This window comes from Lingula anatina, chromosome 1 (genome assembly GCF_051362555.1).
Source record: "Lingula anatina isolate TDL-2025a chromosome 1, LinAna3.0, whole genome shotgun sequence".
NCBI lineage: Eukaryota > Metazoa > Brachiopoda > Lingulata > Lingulida > Lingulidae > Lingula > Lingula anatina.
This window is the reverse complement of record NC_141767.1, coordinates 58,285,366-58,303,828: the sequence shown is the minus strand read 5'-3', so window position 1 is coordinate 58,303,828 and position 18,463 is coordinate 58,285,366. Positions and strand designations below refer to the sequence as shown.

Here is an 18,463-nt window from a genome sequence, read left to right as displayed (position 1 = left end):
AAGCCACTATATCTTGTTAAAGAATTTTGTTTATTTCTTTTTAACTTTTTAAGTGACAGAAAATTTGTATCCAATCATGATTACTATCAGAAAATATATATCAAATTATGTCTACTTTTTTTGCCACAACTTGTAAACACTTTTTTGTTATTACTTTAGTATAAAAACACTTTTTCAATAAAATAATCATGAAAAGATTGGACTTCTGTATGAACATTGTATTTTTTTTTTTTTTTTTTTGAAATTTTTTTTTGTAAGATTTTGATGTTAAACTATTTTCAGTACATTGGCATCCATGTCAACAACATCCACATAATACTACTGAATGCAGTATTCAGGCAGTGTTTGGTTCATACAGTCCTGCAGGAGGTGAATCTCCTTTGTGGGCTGGACCCACACAGGTAAGAGTTACACTCTATGCCATGCTGACCTAACTTACAATTGAAGGTGTCCAAATTGGAATTGGAAGATGGCCTGATAACAAAGGGACCTATGTAATGCTCTTGAATATGAAACCTAATCAAAAGCAGTTATTTGGTGATACCAGTAGTATTATATCTGGCATTAGTTGGGAATGCATCATTATATAGACATTTTATTTTAAAATTCATTACCTTTTGTTGAGTGTGTGTGCACGTGTGTGCTGGCATGTGTGTTAGTGTTCGACCTCGTGGGATATGTCTGGCTGAAAGTAGATAAAAACTCATATCTTTGTAACAAACGGGAGGTTATGATTTTATGATTAAGAAAACTGAAGCAATAAACTATATGCAGAGTATATTCTTTACATACTTCACAGTGTTTTAAGCATCATAAAACTAGACTTGACCCAAATAAGGGATAATCTAGTACCAAATATGTGAAGACGCCAGGGTTTTACGCTTTGGTTGAATACAGAAACATCAACCTGTAATGCAAAATAAAAGGTTTGTAATCAATAAACTATATATCTGTGGACAGCAAAGGACCTAAATAAAACATGAGAATGTTTGGTATCAGTTCTTGTATTGTTTGTTACTGTAAATGACTATAGAAAACAAGTAAATATTTTTGAATGTATAATGTTTAATAACATAGCAATAGGATTTGATCTGCATATGGTTTTATCTCTCTTACAGCATACATTGCAAACTTGAATTAAATGGGGCAAGTTGCCAAGTTATACAAAAAGTCAGTCAGGTAAGAAATATGTGTTTGTTTAAATATTAGTGTAAACATCTGAAATATTTTGTTCTATTTTTAAAGGATGCTTTAATTTATAATTGTACATTTGTAAATTCCCATGCTTAGGAGCAGCCAAGCCAATCTAGAATAGCAGAGTTATCTTTGAACAAAACAGTGACCCTGCAATTGAAGAGAGGAGACACTTTGATACCAGAGGTAGAATTTAAATTTTATCGTGAATAATTTTTTAAGATCTGCTCATACTACAGTTAAAATTATCTGCATTGGTAGTTACCCAACTGACTCTAGTTTATATGAATTTGAAGGAGTTGAATGAGAACAATAAGAAAACAGGGACACTAGATCCCAATATTGTTTTAAATGGTTGGTATCCATTTCTTCTCAGCTCTAGTCTATTTGATGTATTTATGAGACCTGCTGCATGGCAGGATTCATTTATGCAAAATGTTCTGTTATATTTTTAATTTCTTTTTAGTTTTTGAAACTTGTAGTACACGACCCAAGTTTAACACTGTTTGAAGGTACTGTAGTGGTGCAAAATTTCTGTATGTTTGTTTTTATAAGTAGTGCCCATTACTATTTTTATCATTACCCTGTCCTAAATCAAGACATATTAATGCTTATAAATACACAATGAAAGAACCTCAATAGCAGTAAATAACTTTAGTTGATTTTGGTGAGGTTTTATAGATCAGACTGTACCAAGACTTCAAACCATATTTTCATAGAAACGTATTTACATTAATTATTTAATATAAAGTCTTTATGTTATTTGTTTTGTTAAACTGTAATTTCAGATTTAATTTCAGATTTACTGAGCAAAATAAAAGAAAGTAAATCTACAGATGGAGTCCAAACTGAACTGCAAAGTAAGTGATTCTCCACATACAGGATATACACATGCACTTAAGCTGATATGTCAAACAAAGATTATGCTGGGAAATAAAATGGCAATGAAAATTAAAAAGACTTGTTTTAATTATAATTTCAACTTTCAGATCAAATGCAAACAGAATCTACTGAGGGATCTCAGTCTTCAGCAACACCATTGATTCATCTTATACCAAAGGTAAAAAGACACTGACTTCTTTTTCGTTGTTACAATTGTTTCTGTTATAGAAAATACACATTTTAAATGAACCAACATCACCTAAGTTAATTCAATTAGATGTATAAGATTTTGTCAATGAAGAGATATCTAGCATTTTTAAGCATTTCCTTTTAACACTTTTTGCTAGGCATTGATACTATCAACGCTAGTTGTGACCCACTGAGGGAATGTCAAAATATAATGTTAAACACAGTTAGTAGTTATCTTTCATAGGTTTGTCATTTTTCATCTTTACAATTACATAGTGGCATGCTGTAGATTATTCTAATATAACATATAACACAGTTCTAATGACATTAATCATTAATTGTTCTTTATAGTGATGCCCATCTATAGTTTACCATAATGTGCCCATAAAGTAATGGTTTTTCATTCAATTATTTACTTCATTTTTTTTTTCAGATAATGTGTGTCAAAATATCTGAAACAGCATTAACTCTTGCTAGTAACGTAAGTGAAAGGTAAGGAGCAATATTGCAGTATTTCCATATGTTAAAACTGATGCTGGTATGAAAAATCATCCATTTTATTGTTGTCTTTTAATAATGAATAATACCCACAAATGAGTTTCCACTTATTTCACAAATACACATAAAGCCAGCATAATGATACAGGTTTTATATGGTGCTAAGAGCTAGTCTAACTTAAAGGCCTGCATTATTAAAATAAAAGGCAGACAACATTATTGATGACTATGTTGTTCTGTAGTGCATGCTGTGACTTTTTTATGTGGGTAATAAATGTGGAAATGTCTCTATCTTTATCAGTCTGAGTACTATATTTGAAAACACCATGTGACGTAATGTCTGATAGATAAAAATGCCTTCTTTGAAGAGGGATAAGGTTATCAGCCTTTTGATTCGTGTCTTTCTCTTTTTACATAAAGTCATGGTGTAGCAAGGTAAATTTTTGATAAGCAAAATATTCCAATGCTTAAAACATCTGAACTGTATAAGTTGTAAAAACGGTTTAAATGAGAGATCAGAAACACTACATGTCACAGGAATGAAAAGTTTGAACATAATATTTGTTATTTAAAAAGAGTATTAAAAATGGTTTAGAGTTTTTTATTGAATATTACTAACCAACAGTTTTTTTAATTGCAATATGACGTTGGCCAACATTTTCTTTCCTTTTGAAATATATAAGTAATGCTTAGATAAATTGCAAATGCAGATTTTGTATTGTTCATTCAATTATTATTGAAAAAATCATGTCCATGGGTATTTCCAGAACCCTTAAATGTGGCTGGAAATTAATGAAGATAGAAGTTGACAACAAAGCATTATCACAGCAAGATGTTATTGGAAGCCTTTCACTGGCTTTGGAAGGTGAATTTTGAAAATCCCTGCCTCATACAAGGTTGTGATTAAAAGTGTTATGTATGACTCCTTTTATGATGTTCATCTTAAGAGTTTGTCAATATTTATAACATAGAACTCAATTTTATAACAAAATATTTTCTTGGTATGTGTAGAGTTATGAATTTTTTTTTTTCAATATAAAAAAGTTTTGTGGTTCATTAAGGAAAATATTATTTCATTTGTTAAAAAATGATCATAATCTCCTCCTTGTCAACTCTATTCAAATTCAATTTTAGTTGTTAGATTATTCACCCATTTTTAAATTTCAGGTGTTCAAGCTTCCTTACCTAAAACAGAAATAGGATATTTGAACAAGTTGCATTGCCATATTGAGGTAAAGAGGCATTTTTCTCTCTGTACATTTCCTGTGTATAATTCCAGATAAACATTTTGTTCACAAAGTACTTTTTTTTTTCTACTTTAGATTTGAAAATTGTAATTTTTTTTTGTTTGGAAGCTTGACAAGTATGCACTATGAGTTATAAAGTCCACTGCATACTTGCCACTGTTGTCAGCATACCTATGCTGTCTCTATGAACCAAACAGAAATATGCTGGTTGAAGGTAAATTATCATCAGTTTCCTTAAGGCCTAGGTGTAAAGTTTGATATTTATTCATTTAGGTGAGTGAAGAGAGGATTCATTTGAAAAGTGGTGTATTATCTGGCTTCATACACTACTATCAGCAAGAACTGGATTATTGGGCAGGAAAAATTAATACAATAACAGCAAACACAAGTCATCCAGCAATCCATCAAACACAACCTGAAAGAAAACCTGAAGGGAAAAACAAGTAAGCAGAGTTGCCACATTTTTTTTTTTTACAATTTTCATCAGTAATTGATTTGAAAAATGATTTTTTTTCTAGACCCATTATATATTTCACATTTATACTTTTAAAAATTACAAACAATTTCTTGTTTGATGTCATGTGGTAAGTGTCCTGTATTCTTTATTTTCTTTTTCAGAATTGTGTCATTTATAAAAAATAAGACAATACACTGTGAAGCTGAAGTAAAGGACATGCAGGCAACAGTGACCATGTCAGGGTGTGACAGTATCAAGGCTGGCCTTGTGGAGACAAACTTGACAATGAATTTGTCTCCAAATAGTCATTCAGGTAATGCTGTGGAACTAAGTTTTGATCCTGTCAAGTTTATAATTTTTTTTTTTTGTGATTTATGTATTATTGTTTTGTGATTAAATAATCCAGTAGCAATTTAATAGATTGATGGACACTATTTTAATTAAACGTTTTTATTCAAATAACTGGTTTTATACTGTTTTTAAATCCATTCAGTTGTTGTTGTTAATTTATGTTAACATGTACTTTTATTCTTGATATTCACAGATGAAGGGTTTCTACCAACCTGGCAAGAAGCAGATGTTCTTCTTTTTATTTCAACAGCATACTGCCACCTTGATGACCCAAGGATTACTTTGGTTGAACTAAACACAAAGCAGCATATTTGGAACTGTATATTCTACTTGGCACAGGTCGAAATCAAGGTAATTTTATTGAAAAAAAAAAAACATAGTAAAGCTTCTTTTGCAACTCCAGATGTAAGTTTGTTGATTAAAATAATAGAATTAACCTCTTAAACAACAGGTTCTCCTTCCATTTTTTTTTTTTTTACTTGATTCAGATTGAACTGTAGGGTCAGTCTAAGAATTCATAAAACCCTTTTTTTTTTTCGAATTCCTTTACCTAAAAAATAAAACTTACACAATCTCAATTAAACACAGCTGCAGAAATCTTCAGGCCATACAGATGTCAGCTACAAAATGGATGGCATGCAAGGAGAGTGGTCACCAAAAATATGTGCTTCAATCACTAGGATGATGCAAGACCTGGTGACCAGAATTCCTAGAAAGGATTCACTGCATAGAGAAATGCTGCAAACAGGCACTCATGTTGGACAGGTGACTGCTGGACCAGTCGCCTCCCATTCACAGGGCGGAGAAAAGCCTCACCTCTTTGGTGTTACTCTAAATTTTGAATGCTCAAATGTGAATATTTTTACGTGCTGTGATCCATTGGGTAAGTACAGTACAAATATTGGCTTATCTTGTCTTGTCTGTCACTACTGAAATCAATAACTTCTTGAGGAATGCCCTATTTATTTTTTGTGATGTGTATAAAAAACATGAGTTCTAAACAAACACCTCTGTGGAAAGCATAATTTAATGAAGACTTGCTATATTTAACTTTCTGAATTGAAGTGCAATTAAGATGTCTAAATTTGATGTTTTTTATTCATTTAGCTTGTGCAATGTTTCGTCTGGACAAAGTATCTGGACAGTGTGTAGAAGGTGTGCTTCATTGTACATCTACTGGTGCTAAACTTTCCCAGCTTAGACAATCTGGAAAGGTGAATTGAATATTTTTGATATAATTGAGAAATTATGACAACAAATAATAAAAAGTCCCTGCTAGCCTAGTATTACTCATTATTCTGTTAATATGTTGATAAAAATGCTACACAAATAAAATTGGCAAATGGGTTTTGGAAGTCTTTTATTATAAATATAAAATATTTGATTAAAATCTGGTGTATTATTTTCTGAACTTTCAGTCATATCAGCTTCTGAATTCAACAGAGGTGGACAATTACATTGGACATATTAAGAGTATATCCATGGCACTCAAGACAAATGAAAAGGTATATACTGCTGAAAGTACCTCAGTGATGAGGAGAACATGTGTATGTATCTTCATGGATAGATAGATATTTTATACTTTCTGAATAGGTAGGAGAGACAAGAATTAAAGAAAACCATTTTTCCTTTTCACAGTATCAGCAATTAAGTCAAGTAGTCAAGATAGAATTGAGACATACTAGAAGAAATAATGTCACCTTCTTAACAAAGGTTTTCTTATTCAATTTGAAATGTATTAAGATCTTAATGTAAAGTTCCTTTGTTGATCAACTTTGTGCATATTTCAAAATTTAAAATGAAATTTTAACTTATTAAAGGAGTTGGATCTTAGAGTACATGAAGAGGTTTATGCAGTGTGGAACACAAGGATTCATATGACTTTCCTCCAAACAGTACAAGAAATTATGGAAGTTGGAGCTGTTTTTACTTGTGGTGTGTGGATTTTATTGTTTTGGTTGAAGGTTTTGTTTATTTTAGTTTCTTCAGAAATATATTACCATTTTATTGAATTTTTTATAACACCTTTAAAATAAAATTTCCATGATTTAAACATGAACCTAGAAGGGTACAAGAGCATTTAAACAAATTATTATTACTAGTACTTGTTTCATTCAAGCAGACAAGAAGGCTAGAGAAGGCCACCCTGAGCCTGCTGAGCAAGTCAAAAGTTCCAAAACTCAGTTCACACTTCTACTCACAGTAAGGGCTAACACAGTTTTAGGTGCCCTGCTCTCAAACCAACACAAGTAAGTAAATATCTGTTTTAGGGCGATAAACATTTGAGCATGTGATTTTTTTAAATCCAATTTATCTGGAAAGAGGTATAGCATATATTAAATTTAGAAAAGTTTTAATCTGTTATTTTTTCTAACAATAAAATTGCAGTGAAGTAATGTTGCAAATATGTCAACATCTAAAAAAAAAAAAAGGATACGATACACACAGCTCTGCTCAAACAAACTGGGTGAAGTTTCAATCAACTTTTTTCAACCTTAAATATTTTTTAAAATTGTACACTCATTGGCAAATTATGTATATATGTTTTTGTTTTCCATAAGAATAATATTCAGTGCTCCAGAGGTTGTAGGCAGGGTGCAGCTGCCTGAAGTATTGATGCAGTTGGATGTGTGCAGTGTAGCCTTTGACCACCATGACATCTTTAAACTTCGGGTAATGATCAGGAATAATATTAGCCAAAGAAGAACCAGAATTATTCTGATGAATTTTTAGTTATTTGACCTCACCAGTATCGATCTGTTTGCTAAAACACTTAAAGCGTTTGAATGTATATAAATGCTTTATTTTTTTACTCTTCATAGTTCTTGATTGTCAGTTTATTTTGTTTTAATCCTGTGTAGCTAGATTTTTAACTTGCCTAATCCTGTACTAATGGAATTTTAATGCAGAATAGTACTTATGATGCAATTTAATAATTATGTAGATAATTATGAATGTGAAGTGCATTTAAAAATAAAGTAAAGTTTATGTTGATAGGGTGCTGTGATATCTTTCTTACCAAAAAGTGAAGCACTGGAAATTGAAAGAACAGACCTTGAACTGAAAACCAACAGAGTGTTGTGAGTATATTTTATGTTGGAAATTGTAGATTGATCATCAGTTGCTGTATTGATTAAAATCTGTTGTATTTTATAATTCTAAATTACATGCCCACAGTAATATTTACTTTACTTAATTTTTTTAAATTGTTTGTAAAATGTTTCATTTTCAGCAAGTCAAACATTGAAAATTAGACTTATTAATCCTGTTGGTTATTTTTACAAATTTATTTTACCTTTAATTATAACTACATTCCAGGGACATCTCTTTCAATAACTTTTCTGTGATATTCCCTAACAAGTTCAACTTTGCAGCATGTTTTGAAGAGGTAAGCCTGATGATCATTTTATATCTCCTTGAGCTGTGATTGGGAGTATAACCTATGTAAATGGTGTCATGAAAAGCTATTAATTCAAATGAAATGTTTTTGTATTTAGCCTTGACTTTTTGTATAATTCTTAAGATCTTCATGTTGATTAAAGTTAAGTTGTCAAATCATTTCTTGTTTTCAGGTTGTAAACATGGTCAAATGGCTCAAACTGATTCACAAGAAAACAAAGAGACCATTTACAATTGACAGTCCCTTACCCCCAGATGTGAGATTATCTACAAAGGCAAGTTTGAGTAGCAAAATATTTTAACTTAAAGATTGAAGAATTAAATTTTCATTCTATATATATGAATGTGTGAAATGTTTTATCTTTCTTTGTGATTACTTAAATTTTCTTGATCTCATTGCAGAATCTTACTATCCAAGTTAGTGATGATCCATTTGAAGTGAAGCTGGGAGATAATTATGATGTAAGTTATAAATGCTGCTTTGTTTCCTGGTTAGGTGAATGCATTTTTGCAAAATAGAAGTTTTGTAAAACATAGCAGTCTTATGATAAATCAGTAAATTCTCAAGCAAGAATGATGTTTATATGATTTTATCGCCTTAAAATAAACTGATGCTGGCCATTGTGGCAGGTCTTAATTAATATGTGACACTGTGATCTTTCAGCTGCTCTGTGATGAATACAATGAAAGTAGAAAACGAGAAGCAGCTTTGGACAGGAAAATAGCTGAGCTGAAAAGACAGTATGGTCTTTTACCATGTAAGTTATCCTTTTAATTGTAAATCATTAAACATCTTGATCCCCATAATATAAGTTTGTTGTAAGTATGAGTTTGTTGTTACTATTGTTCTTCATTGAAAGAGGTTTATTTTCAAAGTTATACTTAAAAATAATATATAAACAGGTGATAGATGTATACATTTATTGTTTTTGAATTTTATTCCTTTTAAATAATCAATATTTTTCAGCTGGGAAGGTTGAAGAACTTTATTCCAATTTGAAGAAGAAAAATGCGGAAATCTACATTCAGCGATCAAGGTTGCTGTATCAGGAACCTCTGAGAACTAAACTTTTCACTTGGACTATGCAGGATTTAGAAATAATTGCACTTGCAGACAGATCGCTCCATGGTAAAGAGAATGTAGTAAAGCACTTGCAGGAGATAGACCACGATAGGTAACATTGTGTTGCATTTGTCTGTCCTTCCACTTCTGAGTTATCATAAATTAAAAAGCACCCATTCTTAAAAATCTTTCATTTGACACCATTATACATTTTTTACAGTGTATGTTCATTGTAAGGTCCTTTCTAATCAAAATCTCAGTAATAATCTTAGTTTTTTTAATATTATATGGCATTATTATTATTTAAGTCCATACCCTGCTGAAGGTCTGGAGTTCACCACTCTCTGGTGCCGTATGGTCAATACCAGTGTGAAAAGCTGGACCATTCATCTCCGAGACTTTCCTCAACCATGCCTGGATGTTGTTGATCTCACTGTATGGGGAAAACTGATAGGAGCAGAACAGGAGGGAGCCATAAGAGGTCAACATTTTTTAAGTGTTTTTTACTTTAATCTATTAGTAAATTCAATATTATATCCAACATCTATGTGATTTTTTATTCCCACTATGAAAGTGTATAAGAATTAAAACATACAATGTAAAATGACTTAGGAAGAAATTAATAATGGTATGTTTGATTGAAAATTTTCAATTTATTTGGGCCTCTGCATATTTTGCTCATTTGCATTGCTTCTGGCAAAATACTGGTGGGGTGAAATTGAACTCTGTTTTTTATATATTTCAGCAAAAAGAACAGGCACTGTTCAGGTTGGGTCTCCTTGGGGAGACATGACTGTCGAGAGGAGCATGCCACCTTTAAAGTTCTACCATGATTTTTGTGCTGGTAGGTATACATCCCTATTTTGTGTTTTTAAATTACAATTTACTGAACTAGACTATAATAATACTATAATTTACTTTACTGTACTGAATATAATTTCAATACTATAATTTACCATAATTCAATTGTTAAAGGTTAAAATGTTAAAATATTTACCATGTATTGTGCATTTTTTAACTCTATTTATTAGTGCAAGCTTAAGAATAGTGTCATTTACCTCATGTAGATTTGTTTCCTTTAACCTTGTTATATGAATATTCCAGATGCAAAAACCTTCACCATGGCCTATGGTGCCTGCTGGGAGCCTGTTATTGCTCAGACCAACAGAGCGCTTGATTTGATCAATAAGCCATCTCTGGACCCAAGTATACCTATGCCTTTCTGGGACAAGATCCGCCTCCTCCTCCATGGCCGTCTTACTATGTGTGCTGAGCAAATGAGTTGGCTGTATCATGCCTCTCTTGATCCACATAATACAACAGAGTTCATGGATTGGACCTGGAACAAGATGGGGCTTGAATGGACTAATGGTTAGCCCATTATTTGGATTTTGATGTATTCAAATTGTGTTGATTTTAAAGTAGTAGATGAAAAGGATTTGTTTTATTTTGATAAGGGAGACCCAGTTGCTTTTATCTTGTACTTGCACTTAAATGTAAACACAACGGAAATAGTAACATATTTCTCAACACCTCAAACAAATTTGCCACTATAATACTTATGTGACATAGTGTTATTATGCTTATTATTAGCCAAATGGGTACTAAAAGGAGATCTTGATATCACAGCCAGAACAGCCTCTAAATATGATGATTGCAGACTGCTCCATCTGCCAAACCTGAGATATGTGTAAGTTGGTAATGGTATAAAGTAGGGAAAAATATGTATATAGCAAATGTGAGCATTCAATTTACTCATCTGATTTTAAAATTGAATCTGCTGGTCATTGCTTTTTTTGAAAACCGAAAAACAATTTGTAGATGAAACTTGTAAATTATTTCATTGTTAAAAATGATACTTATCTAGAGGATTGTCAACAGTGAACTTCAGTTACCGCAAAGTATTGTTTCATTATGAAAAATTAATCTGTGCCTCTTGGAAAATTTAGTTACACTTTTCCTATTCAGCATTAAGCTCGAATGGCTGTGTCTTGGTAACCCAAATGATCACCATGCTGTCATGCCTTGTGCTCCAGACAAGGTCCCAGAATTTTCACTAGAGGTAAGAAGAAGCTCATTAGATGGAATATAAGAAAACCTCTTATGAGGATATAATGCTTCCTGTATTTTGTTGTATGATGTCTTTATTTTGACATATTACTTTGCATTGTTGCCATATTTTCTTGTCATTGGCTAACACTTAATGTACCATAATGATTTTTCTTTCAGGAGCATGATTCTTATAGGGCTTTCAGATCACAGAAGTTGAACATGACCATGAGTTTTAAAACCACTCATGATGCAGGTGTGGTTACTGAAAGTCCAAGCTGCATCTTTTTTGCCAGTACCTTGAGGTGGATGGACAAAATTAAGGTAGGATACACTAAACTTAATTTTGGTATGATTAGGTTGATTTTTAACCAAAATTTTACTCAGACAAGATAGCGTCCCACTTATGTTGACCTTGCAGATGTTTCCAGATATTTGATAAAAATTTTCCTTCTTACACTTTAATTTTCAGCCATGAAGTATCTTAAAACTAAATTTTATGTAAAAGAGTTTATTAAAATAAGCAACTTACAAACAAGTTATGTCTTTTGCATTTATCAGATGATTCTAGCCAGTGTATCCAGACCCATAAGAAGAGGACCTTTGTATGATGCTGTTCTGAAGCCTAAAAAGCTGCAATTTACCAGACACTTTCAGTAAGTTGATTGTTGAATTCTAAGTGTTTTAAATGCACACTGCTTGACATTGTATAACATTCAAATTTTATAAGGAAGTGATGAAAATTTTAAGACATTTTAATGTATATTCAGACTTCCATATTTTAGTAGATATAAGATTCTGATATTGCACCTTTGAAGAAAAGATAATTAAGTAGCAAATATTTATATTTTTTCCTTTTATTTTCCTAGGAATTTCTGTATATCCATGAACCTCCATAAATTTCATGTTTGTTATTGGATGTCATCTGCAAAGCAGCATGGTTTTGAAATGGAAGGTGGCTACTTTGATCTCAATTCAGGTGATTTATTGTTTATTTGTAACTTAGAAATAGATATAGATATCACTACATTAAAGTATTGGTTGAAATAGTAGAAAAAAATTGCAAAGTAAAAACCAAATATTTCAGAATCCACAATTGTAACATGTAGAAAGTTAAGTGCAAAGATACGATACTTAATGTCTAGACATTTTGGAAGATTATTTTGATAGAGAAAAAAACCAAACCAAGTGAATATTTTTATTTCATTTGGCAGGTTTCAACCTTCAGTTACAACCAGTAGAGGATGGTTTGATCCACAGACCCCAAGCCAACTGGAGTATACAGAGCCAGACAGTGACCCTGCAGGACGCCAAGGTGTGGCTGTGTTCAGCAAGTGCAGGGGAAGAGGTGAGATCATACATGAAGTATGCACCAATTTTGCACTATTTTTTTTTATCTCAGCTGCATCTCAGTTTATGATACTTATCTTATAATTTTTTGTTGCAGCTGAATGTTTCTCTTATTGGACAGCCAGTCAAAAAAAGCTATTTCTTGAGCGTGACAAGGTAAGAAACCTACATTATGTTGTGGATATCTTTCTGAATTCTCAATAATTCATCATTAGGAATTGAGAAATAATAATAGTTATAAGGATCTGTAAACAGATTTTGAGGCTGTGTGAACATTTATTATTTGTTTGTTGTCTGTAATATAAACTCACTTTTGATTGTTTTATATTTCAAGTGTAAGCTACGGAAGAGACAATTGTGCCAATATTAAAGCACACACAGAAGAAGGGGAACAAGATAGCCCTGAAAAGGTATTGTATCTTGACTAATATCTTACAATTAATATTAGAATTAGAAATATTGACTTTATGTTTAAAAAAAATGAGAAAAAACCTTAAGCCACATAGTGAGTAATCTTTCACAAGCTACATTTTATCCTCAGGCCAAAACTGCTGCAGGATATATTTTGTTCTGAAAATAACTATTATTAGATTCTACCCAGTATTTACTTGTTTACAGCAAAAATTCACACACAGAGTGCAAATAGTTGACATGAAGGGGGCTTGGAGTAAGAGCAACAGGAACACTGTGTTTGGATTGTTTGATGCCTATCAAAAGGCACAAGCTTTAAGAAGGAACCTTTCATCTGAAGCTCTCAAAGGATTTAAAGTGGAGAATTCACCCACACCTTTGGTAAGTCTTGTTAACAGTAGAAAAATATCATTGAATTTTGAATATTTTAAACAAAAGTTTATTTAGTTCTACATCATCTTAATCAAAATTAAAAATTAATTATTTTGAAAAGAAATATTTATTTTTTAATGAATATTAGCTCAAAATATCTATAGTTTTATATCACTAATAGAAAGATTATTTGAATAATTAACAAAAAAAAAATTAATTATGGATGGAAAATTAAATTGCAGAAGACCCGTGCCATGTCCATGACAGCAGGTACCCCAGGGGGTGGTACAGCCCAGCCCGGCACCCAGGTCACCCCCAGCCCACTGTCCAGGATACAGTCAGGACATGCACACTCTATGCTAGAGAAACTGGTGCAAGAGTCTGATAGCAAGTTTACTGTATATACGGATGAGGTAGAGTCTTTCCTCTGTTTTGATCCTTTTTGTGATAGAATAGTTTTCTGACTTTTAGTCTAGAGGTTATGCTTTACTGACAACAAAAACCCACCTCTGAATGTTGTTCAATTCTCTTTAGATGTACAACTATGCAGGCATTTGAACATTCATTTGTTGGAGCCAGGCTTTCTTTAGTAGCAGCTAGGGCATGGTTTAAGAGGTTTGTTTTGATAATCTTTCAGTTTTCTCAGTCTGCTGGAGGCCAGGTAGATAAACTCCATGGAATTGCAGCTTGTAAGAGCAAAGATGTGATCAGTAACAATTGGTTCAGTAAGTACTTCTGTCAAAGAGTACATTGAATTTAATAATATATATAATTTTTTTCATTATAAGACAACTTAAAGACAGAGAAATAAATAAGCCTGTACAATACCTGATTAGGATGATCACTGGAGAGTTTAATATGATTGGAAACACCTATTGTACTTCTAGTTGAGCTCCAGAACAGCCAGATGATGATCAAAGGCTGTGAGACACTTGGTTATGTAATCGTCAGTGCAGCCAAGGCCCAGATATGGTCCTGTCTCCACCAGCCTATCTGGAAGGATGGAGAACTGAAGAGCAAGACAACATGGGTAGGAGGTATTGACTGCATGCAGGTGAGTGAGCATTTTACCATTGTATGCTGATTGGGAGAATTGCAGACCTCAGTTCATATTAAAATGTGACTTTCATTTTGGAAATACTGTATTTGTCTTCTTTATCAGAACTATACAACTGTTAAATCGTATTTTTTATGAATATACAGGCCAGATTTCAAAAATAATCTTTTCATTACAGTACTATGCCACAGTGGACCCAGGAGCTGAAGCTACAGATGATGATGTATTCTGGGTGTCCAGAGAGCATATAGAGATTGAGGAGAAAGTGGACTCGGAGGGCACCCCAGAGATGGTGGGCAGTGGGCTCAGTGTGGGAGGGGTGGTCAGCAGTCACGTGGGAAGCACAGGGGAGGTAAGTATACCTAGAGACAGAAGAGAATTGAAATATATTCCAAAAAAATATCATGAAGAAAATTTTTGAATGAAATATGGTCACAGGCATATCTCTGACTTTCTTTAATTTTAGGTGGATGTATCAGAAGGTGTCCAACTCCAGAGAATCATATCCCGTTGCAAGTGTCAATTTTTCTATGCCAGTTATGGTGAAGTAGATCCAAATTCAGTGGCAGAAGTTCCATTACCTGTAAGTTTTACAGATGCAGTAATAAGAGAAACTTTGAAACGACTTTACTGAATAACAATAAGCAAGATATGCACTGATACTCTATGTAACATTATCAGATGGATTATTTACCATTTTGGAAAGAAATTACCAACCCATGTTATGCAATGTCTTTGCTTTGTGTAATGGCTTACATAGACAACATAAAATAAATATTTATGCTTCTTTTTAACTGTAAGTCCTCAGATGATTCAGATGACATGTTGGAAACTAAAGAGGGAGTGGATGCCTTTACACTGTTGCATCATGACTTAAATATATGCACTAATCCTGTAAGTACCCTGTTAACTGTTTACTCAGTTTCCTTTCTAAAGAAACCAGTTTTGTAAATTGGCCATTTAAAAGGTGCAAATGGGAGTTTTCACTCACCTCAGTGATTAGTCTATTCATTCCACATACCTGTCTTATAAGCCATATCCTCTGTCCTAGTCAGGTGAGAGTAACTCCATAGGATTAAGGCAGTTTACATGAATTTCTCCCCTTTGTTTGCCCTTCCCACCAAATACTAGTGTTATTATGTCTGCTTGTCTGGTTTCAGCTCCAGTATGCCATGATATTGGACATTGTCAACAACTTATTATTATATGTTGACCCAAAGAAGAAGGTTAGAACAAAGAAGCTGACCTTAAGTGCACCTTAGTGCTTGACCTTACTTACATTGGAGAACAAAATTGATGGAGATTTAGCAAAAGAATTGGCTGTTTTTTGTTAACATATGTAGTAAATGTTTGAAAATGAGGTTTGTTTTCAACAATTTACTTTCAAGAAGTTTTATATTAAAAATGTTTGAAAGTGAGATTCTCTCAGAAAGTTTTCCTTTTAGACAATTTCTTAAATCTCTTGCATTCACTTACATCTATAGAAATTGTTTTGGTTTGTCCAGTTTACCTAGCAGATATAATAGGAATACTTTTTTTTTAACAATGTAGGAAGCTGGCGAAAGATTAAAAAGGATGCGTTTCAAGTTACAATTAGCCAGTGATGAGGATCAAAGAACACCAATCCTTCAATTGCAAGAAACAGTAAGGTAATATAACAGGCTGTTCATAGTGAAACTCTTTCATGGTCTAAGAATCAATGAAAAATGTAGCTGACAACTTTTCCATTTAATCAGAATAAGTTATGTTCTTATTTCCCTTTATTTTACTTGCAATGCTTTATAACACTAGGATGGTTGTGCTTAGACTGAGACGACTGGAAAGAGAGCTGTACATGCTGCAGAGGACTCCAGATGAGGCCTGGGAAGAAGACAGGTTTGTAGTTATGTTGCATCACTCCCCCGACATCCTTTGGTGCTAGTAGGTTACCATCAAACCAGCACACAAAAGTTGCCAGCAAATAGATACTGTTAGATTCTGTGTCCCAAATTGGTGTTTTCTTCTCCTTCCTCTTTCTTTTAGGATGTGTCATTTTATGATAATCTGGACTGCAATGCACATTCTCTTAGGTAGTGCAGTATGTATCCCATAGAATTTTTTCTGTAGTTTTAATTCTCCAAAAGGTTTGACATCACAAAGTGCTAATGCTGTTACTCTTAGCACTCATGTGATGCCATGACTCTTAGAAAACGTTCCACAAGTTTTTTTTCTGCTTTGAATCTTCTATCCATCCATTTTCCTAGAAGTATCCAATGTAAACAAGATGCATGTTCACCAATCAGTATTGCCACCATAAGATGCAGGCATGTGTGTGAGGCCAGCACTCCTTTGGTGCCAAATCTGAGTAGATTAGACCAGTACATTTTGTATTTAACTTCACCGTCGGAAAGCTGCATGTTATATGTTTCAGCACACCCTAGATGTATACAGTTGTTTGAGCCATAGAACAGGATTGACAACAAGAAGAGCTGGAAAGTTTGTAATAACCAGCCACTTCTTATATGCCAATTCTATGCAGGGCTTGGCACAGGTTTCCAGTTTAGTTTGTCTGAAAAGTTGTAATCTATTTAAGTACACTGTAGATGTTTCATTTGTAGAGTAATGCACCAGGATGGCTGGCAGTCATTTAATATGCCGGCCATAACTCGTGCAATTAGCCACAACATGAAAGTTTATTCTATGTAAATGTACATATTCTCTTAAATGTCTATAAAATATGGTGTTTGTCCTCATCAGGCAAGTTTAGCAGTTAGTAGCAGCGGAGACTTTATACCCAGCCACTCCTAGCATGCCAAAAGTACAAGATGGGTGAAATCTCTCCCTTTTTAGTAGACATAACTTCCTATTTTCCTGTTTTTCTGACACAGTTTTGAATTTTCTAGACAACTAAGCTGTTTAAAGTAAACTTGTGTTTTGACATCAATAAGAACTGACATATTTTAAAGCCAGCACTCCTTTGGTGCCAAAGCACAAGAGAAACATTTTTTCCATTTTTTTCCTTATTTTAAATACATTAATTCCTTTTTTCATTGAAGTTTGTTAGCATGCTGTGCCCTGACATCATTTGGTGCTAGTTCAAATCATCACCAGCACACAAAAGATAACAGGACATTACATGCTTTTTATCATAAAAAACATTTGTTTGCAATGAAATTTTCTTCTCCATATTTAATTTTGGGTGGTCTTTGTAAGCTATATATGTATGCAAAATTAACAGTCCTAACATTTAACAAATGTAACTTTTTTGCACAGTTCCATCTTCCACAATATGCCTTTGCCATCACAGCTGACCTTCAAGATGAGTTAGACAATGTTCAAAATTAATCTTACAACCTCAAAATTTCTTCATTTGCTATTCCTATAATCATCACATGGCAGCTTTTTAGCTGTTTCTCTCACTTTATCCATCTCCACAGAACTTACACTAAAAGAAATGAGTTCTAAAATGAACGCTAAAAGAAATAAGTTCTGAAATTATTTTACTGTGTAGTAAGGCTTACCTGTATCAGCTGTTGGCTGTCCACTGTCCATTGATCTCCCATCACCTCTCAAGTGTTGTATTCCTGAACACTCTCAGGTTGAGTTCTGTCTCCCATCTCTCAGGGACCTTCTTTTATACTACCTCTGGGCTGTCACCTTTACCTGCCATCACTAATGTCAACAGGAAACAATAGGCCCCCAAATTGGACACAAACCTGGATTGAATAGCCATTACAAGCCTATCTCACTGCAATTAAGGTATGCAACCAGATTTGTTCCACTTGCCTTGTGCTGTGTTTTGTCTCCCTGTGGGGGGATTGTCCTTTGGTTCAAATTGGCCTTTTCACTGCAGGTAGGCAGGCATACCTGATAGAATAAATATATGGTTTATGGTAACCATTGTTCCTGAAACTTTTATGACTTTAAATTCACCCTAATTTTCCAATTTGTGAGTGGGCATAGGAA

General features: G+C 33.2%; 1 protein-coding gene across 4 annotated transcripts in view; it reads left to right on the top strand.

Moving 5' to 3' along the window:
- LOC106178119 (protein hobbit) overlaps positions 1-18,463 on the top strand; it is a 29,478-nt gene that overhangs the window by 1,957 nt on the left and 9,058 nt on the right. For 2 of the 4 annotated variants that reach the window (XR_015331746.1, XM_086999386.1), the window contains exons 5-49: positions 283-401; positions 1,119-1,179; positions 1,291-1,380; positions 1,661-1,706; positions 1,983-2,054; positions 2,184-2,254; positions 2,699-2,757; positions 3,530-3,627; positions 3,930-3,994; positions 4,283-4,452; positions 4,628-4,779; positions 5,011-5,168; positions 5,406-5,700; positions 5,925-6,031; positions 6,236-6,322; positions 6,638-6,752; positions 6,937-7,066; positions 7,379-7,490; positions 7,815-7,897; positions 8,136-8,205; positions 8,390-8,491; positions 8,619-8,678; positions 8,881-8,974; positions 9,184-9,391; positions 9,588-9,760; positions 10,025-10,123; positions 10,384-10,650; positions 10,873-10,969; positions 11,248-11,341; positions 11,509-11,652; positions 11,890-11,984; positions 12,198-12,307; positions 12,543-12,676; positions 12,776-12,834; positions 13,013-13,088; positions 13,297-13,470; positions 13,704-13,874; positions 14,099-14,186; positions 14,349-14,515; positions 14,697-14,870; positions 14,985-15,101; positions 15,320-15,412; positions 15,679-15,744; positions 16,070-16,167; positions 16,310-16,393. Coding sequence is in view for 3 of the 4 variants with exons in the window: in XM_086999386.1 (XP_086855512.1) it covers positions 283-401; positions 1,119-1,179; positions 1,291-1,380; positions 1,661-1,706; positions 1,983-2,054; positions 2,184-2,254; positions 2,699-2,757; positions 3,530-3,627; positions 3,930-3,994; positions 4,283-4,452; positions 4,628-4,779; positions 5,011-5,168; positions 5,406-5,700; positions 5,925-6,031; positions 6,236-6,322; positions 6,638-6,752; positions 6,937-7,066; positions 7,379-7,490; positions 7,815-7,897; positions 8,136-8,205; positions 8,390-8,491; positions 8,619-8,678; positions 8,881-8,974; positions 9,184-9,391; positions 9,588-9,760; positions 10,025-10,123; positions 10,384-10,650; positions 10,873-10,969; positions 11,248-11,341; positions 11,509-11,652; positions 11,890-11,984; positions 12,198-12,307; positions 12,543-12,676; positions 12,776-12,834; positions 13,013-13,088; positions 13,297-13,470; positions 13,704-13,874; positions 14,099-14,186; positions 14,349-14,515; positions 14,697-14,870; positions 14,985-15,101; positions 15,320-15,412; positions 15,679-15,744; positions 16,070-16,167; positions 16,310-16,393 (5,204 nt within the window). In the remaining variant the exon portion in view is untranslated. The remainder of the gene's footprint in view (positions 1-282; positions 402-1,118; positions 1,180-1,290; positions 1,381-1,660; positions 1,707-1,982; positions 2,055-2,183; positions 2,255-2,698; positions 2,758-3,529; positions 3,628-3,929; positions 3,995-4,282; positions 4,453-4,627; positions 4,780-5,010; positions 5,169-5,405; positions 5,701-5,924; positions 6,032-6,235; positions 6,323-6,637; positions 6,753-6,936; positions 7,067-7,378; positions 7,491-7,814; positions 7,898-8,135; positions 8,206-8,389; positions 8,492-8,618; positions 8,679-8,880; positions 8,975-9,183; positions 9,392-9,587; positions 9,761-10,024; positions 10,124-10,383; positions 10,651-10,872; positions 10,970-11,247; positions 11,342-11,508; positions 11,653-11,889; positions 11,985-12,197; positions 12,308-12,542; positions 12,677-12,775; positions 12,835-13,012; positions 13,089-13,296; positions 13,471-13,703; positions 13,875-14,098; positions 14,187-14,348; positions 14,516-14,696; positions 14,871-14,984; positions 15,102-15,319; positions 15,413-15,678; positions 15,745-16,069; positions 16,168-16,309; positions 16,394-18,463) is intronic. The other 2 variants (XM_013561176.2, XM_086999387.1) reach the window with 2 other exon arrangements.